Source organism: Manis javanica, chromosome 8, assembly GCF_040802235.1.
Source record: "Manis javanica isolate MJ-LG chromosome 8, MJ_LKY, whole genome shotgun sequence".
Classification (NCBI taxonomy): Eukaryota; Metazoa; Chordata; class Mammalia; order Pholidota; family Manidae; genus Manis; species Manis javanica.
This window is the reverse complement of record NC_133163.1, coordinates 82,409,520-82,414,851: the sequence shown is the minus strand read 5'-3', so window position 1 is coordinate 82,414,851 and position 5,332 is coordinate 82,409,520. Positions and strand designations below refer to the sequence as shown.

General features: G+C 34.9%; 1 protein-coding gene across 1 annotated transcript; it reads right to left on the bottom strand.

The window, feature by feature from the left end:
• Positions 1–1,222: 1,222 nt before the first annotated feature.
• LOC108389538 (olfactory receptor 4K5) lies at positions 1,223–2,203 on the bottom strand. The gene has a single exon (XM_017648000.3). The coding sequence runs from the start codon at positions 2,192–2,194 to the stop codon at positions 1,223–1,225; it is 972 nt and encodes a 323-aa protein (XP_017503489.1). The 5' UTR covers positions 2,195–2,203.
• Positions 2,204–5,332: the final 3,129 nt, after the last annotated feature.

Here is a 5,332-nt window from a genome sequence, read left to right as displayed (position 1 = left end):
TGTTTACACTGATGTATAAATTAATGTTATGCAGCCCTTACTGAAAGGTAGATTTTTAAAATAGAAAAGAGCAAAAAGTATCAGGTCTCAGAAGAGCTAGAATGCTGTGGAGAGAGTAAAATTTGGGTGGGATGGGAGAAGAGGAAATTCCCAAGGTTTCTTAATACTTTACTTAATGATGGCTGTATTAGGGATGGATTCAGAAAAGATTAGCTGGAATTGAGAAGATAAAAAGGAAAACAATAAAGAGCAAGACTAGTGTTTTCATGGCATAAAGGAGAATTACCTTTTATGAATTGAGAAATTTAGGAAAATAAACTTAAAAACTCTAATCAACATTAATAAATCCCTTAATGGTCCCTAGAGTCCAGGGTAGAGATCCAGGAGTCCTGTGGGAACCAGGTTGCAGTTGGGATGTATGTTTAACATTGACTCACTTTCACTAAGAACTCCATGTTTGGTCCAAATGCAAAGAGGGCTGCACAGCTACTCAGAATGCAGACTAAAAGTTGGCATTGAAATAGTTCAGCTTTAAAAATTCTCTCTCTTCTACAACCCATAATTTCAGAGGAAACTGAAATTAACTGATCAGAGAAATCGCATTAGATGAAAGATTTGAAATGCCAGCTCCTGATTATGTATAATTCCATATTTTAAAGTATTGTTAGTTATTGGAAAATAACATGAGATAGGTGTAATTGATGTTGGGGGAGGGATCTCATAATTTAAGTATCTCCACTTAAGTGTATGCATTTGTCTTAAATCAGAAGAGTGTCTATCCCCTGGTTGGGAAAATTCAGTTTCATAGTTAAATTCTTAATTACTATTAGATAGATAGATGGTTGATTTTTCAGGCATATAAATTAGGAAACTCATAAGATCAGAAAAATAGCATATGCCCACCAAAGAATCAGGTACTGAATCTTTTTTCCATCATATTCTTATTTACCTGTAACTAAAACAGTGTATGCATTGATAGTATCCATAGATAGCCATTCCATACTTTATTTCCAGAACCAATAATCATGACATAGTTTTTTCAAATTTTCTGGTATTTAACTTTTGCTTAGGTGATATCTAGGAAAAGACTTTTAATATCCATTGAATACTGTCCATATCAGTGTCTTCATTACTTTCACCACAGTTGAGACATGCCACAAGAACTCATGGAAGATATTTAATAGACAGAGTATTGATTTGAGGAAGTTGAAATAATTGTATATTAATAAAGGGAATTCCTCACTACTAGTGGCATTTCAGAAATTTTCTTGGGCCTCAGGTAATAAGTCACAATCTTCCTCATGGCAGCCTTCATATCCCTGTTCCTCAGTGTGTAAATAATGGGGTTTAGAATGGGGGTGAAAATGGTGTAAAATATAGCAAGAATTTTATCCACAGGGTAAGTGGTAAAGGGCCACACATAGATGAAGATGCAAGGTCCAAAGAATAACATTACTACAGTGATATGGGCAGCCAGTGTAGAAAACGCCTTGGCCATTGCAGTGGATGACTTAAACCAGACAGTGACAAGAATAATGATGTAAGAGCCAACCAAGAAAGAGAAAGTGCTTAGGGAAAGAATTCCACTGTTGACTACAATTAGTATTTCAATGATGTAAGAGTCCAGGCAGGCAAGTTTGGTCAGTCGAGGAAGGTCACAAAAAAAGCTGTCTACTACATTAGGTCCGCAAAACGGCAGGTTCACGGTAAAAGATAACTGGCTTAATGTGTGCACCAAGCCCACAGTCCAGGAGATCATAACCAGGATTGTGCACATCCTTCGGCTCATGATGACTACATAGTGTAGGGGTTTGCATATGGCTACATATCTGTCATAGGCCATGGAGACAAGTAACACCATCTCTCCTCCAGTAAAAAGGTGAATGAAAAAAATCTGGGCTATGCAGCCACTGAAGGAGATGGTCTTGTGTTCACTCAGAAAATCTGCAATCATCTTAGGGGTGGCGAAAGAAGCCTGACAGATGTCCACCAAGGAGAGGTTTCCCAGGAGAAAGTACATGGGGGAGTGCAGGCTGTTATCAGAAGTCACTGTAATGATGATGAGAAGGTTTCCCAGCACAATGACCACATACAATACTGAGAAGAAAACAAAAAAGAAAAGCTGGAGTTCCTGAGAACTAGAGAGTCCCAGCAACACAAACTCAGACACGACTGAAGAATTGACCTTATCCATGGATCCGGGCTGCAGACTTGCTCTGAAACACTCCTAAGGGAGGAGAAATAAGAAGGCATTAAAATTACGAACTAAGGACACTCTGACATGAAGGATTATGAGATCCCAGATGTAATGTGTGTTTGCTGAATAAAAAAGTTTGAAAGAATATGATAATATATCTGGACAGTAAGAAGGAGCTTATGATCATGTCTAAACAATGCCGAATAATTTTATCAGTCTCATTAGAACTTTTGGATAGTTACACGGTCTCATTAGAACTGATCTTTTGGATTTTTACACAGTAGTAAATAAGATCACCAATGAACTGAATCATGGTCACAAAACTAAAAGAGTGACTTAAAATCAACTCTTCAGGCCTTGTGGATTGGCAGAAATAATTTAGATCTGTTTGTCTTGTGCTCATTTTCTATCATTAATTGTACTAAATCCTTAAGTACACATTCTCTTTAACTCTCCAAGGGATATGCATGGCTTGATGTTTATTGTGTGATGTAAAGTCACACTGTTTCACTTTAGACTATATTTCCGGAGCTTTAATTCAGTATCTCAAAAAGGGGAGAAACCCACCTTTACAGGTTTTAAAGTTTAAAGATGATAACTCATAACATTCTTCTATCAAAGTAATTGTAATTTAATAGACATTGTTAATATGATAAATGTCCCCATATTAACAAATTTTTTTGCCTTACTGCTATTGCAGGAATCATATTTAAACAATTAACTTAGACAGTTCCTACTAAGGAAATACTGTTAAATATATATTATCCAGGTCTATAGTTACAACTCAGTTTGTCAATCATTCATCTGGATTTCCTCTTTAAATTCATACTATAACTTTACCTTAATTATCTAAAACTCACTTTTGCTTGATTATTTAGCACATAATTAGTACCTACCATAATTTTCCATTTTCTTTGCCCATCAAAATTATTAGGTTTAGGCCAGAAATTTGTTCAGAGAGTAGATCCTAAAAGTTTTCATCACAAGGATCTTTTTTTTTATTGAATCTACATGAAATGATGGATTTAAAACTATTGTGGTAATCATATTGCAATATATGTAAATCAAACCAACATACTGTACACCTTAAACTTATACAGTAATGTATGTCAATTATTCTCAATAAAACTGAGAGGGGGGAAGATGGAAAAAAATAGATTTAAGCCAAACTTGTGTTCCCCTGCTTATTGTTCTCCATGACCTTGTTAATACAGCTTTATAATTAATGAAAGAATCATTGTTTTAGGATTTATTTTTGCATGGGGAAATAAAATGATGAAGTTGTAGATGTCCCATGCTCCTAAAAGTATGTTTTATTTGGAATCAGAATAATCCTAATAGTTATTTCAAATTTGCATCTCATTTCTTCCTGTAAAAATATAGCTCTACTATATAAATCTAATTTCATTGAACTGTGAAAATATTCAATGAGTTCTATTTTAGGAAATTGTATTAGCTTTGACAATTAATTGGACCACAGTTTTTAGTAAGGAACCTAAGAGTGTGATGTCATCCTAGCCCCATGCAAGGGCACAAACATCTTCTACTGCTTACTCATTTCATACAAGAAGCCAAAGACTTCCTATGTCCCAGGAAACAACCTCACCTCTCGTTTTTCCCCTCAGCTTTGTTGACATAATATTTGACATATAAAAATTACATATATTATTCTGTTGCATAATCATAATTAGATCTCTTTGTTCATTAGTTGATGTAAATGTTGGAAACTCAATAAACCACAATAGGAATTCTTTAAAAATTACATATATTTAAGGTAAGCAATGTGATGTTTTGATTTACACATACAATGTGAAAGGATTACCACAATCAAGTTAATTAACATATCTATTACCACATAGTTACCTTTGTTTTTTTTTCATGCAAACAATGAAGATCTACTCTCTTAGCAAACTCCAAGTATACAATCATCTATTAACTATAGTCACCATTCTGTACATTAGATCTCCAGAACTTGTTCATCCTGCATATCTAAAACGTTGTATCCTTTGATCAACATACCCTCTCACTTAGGTGGATGTTGAAGGGGAGCAGAATATGCCACTCCAAAATATGGCACATTGACATACTGATTATTTTGAATTACATTTACTTGAGAAACAGACAGTGCGAGAAGGGCACTCTGTCCCTCCTTTGTTCCTGAAGTGATAAATCTCCCATGCAAAAGGTGCCTTCCTTACACCAAGAGGAAAGAAGACATCACTAGAGATAAGGAATTTACAGCTGAGGAGGCTGTATAAACAAACCTCATTACTTCACTCATTTACTAACCCAACCCCAAACCCTTTGTCTTCTGAGTTCTTCACAAATTAGTTGTTCCTTTGTCTAAAAGGTATTAAAAATTTCCTGCTTTGGTCACTTCTTTGAGTCTCATATTTTTTATTGGGCTCCCAGATATACAAAATTAAATTTGTTTTTCTCCTGTTAATCTGTTGTATGTCGACTCAATTAATCATCCAGTCAAATAACCTAGAAAGGAAGAAGGGGAAAGTTGTCTGACCCTACAGTGTAATTGCAGTCCCCACAGGGAAGCTGTCAAGTAGAGAATGGTTCCATTTACTCACGGGAAGAATGTTCAGAGAAACATTTCACTGTTCCACATTTTGGATATCCCACATCTTGGTCCACATTTTGCATTAGGTATTTCCAAGTGGACTTTGGAGTCAGAGCAAAAATTTAAGATGACCCATAAAAATTAAATCAATGCATTAGAAACAATGAATCAGTGTTTATAATATATATAAGGGAGACATAATTGAGAAGATTCTCAATACCTTATCCTGTGTCTGACTCTGTTTCCACATTTCTAAAATGAGGTTGTTCTTGTTCAAGTTTATGAACTTGTTATGTAAAATGATGAATTCAACCTAATAAAATGGTTATTGTGTGAATGTAATATATATAAATAAAAGAATGTGGTAGATTTTTAGTGACTGATGAATAATAATTCTAAAATCTGAAAGAGAATGGAAAAGAAAGCTTGGATTTGTCAAGATCCTGCTGGTAGTATCTGCTGAGTTAGTTGTTTGCATTCGTGTTGTATCAAGTTGAGGGGAAAGCATTATTACTCCTGAACTTCAGAAGAGAAAACCAAGGCTCAGGCAGGTTTAGTAATCT

Bases quoted from the DNA above. Each gene is read 5' to 3' on its own strand.
- LOC108389538 (XM_017648000.3), bottom strand. From the start codon at position 2,194: ATGGATAAGGTCAATTCTTCAGTCGTGTCTGAGTTTGTGTTGCTGGGA.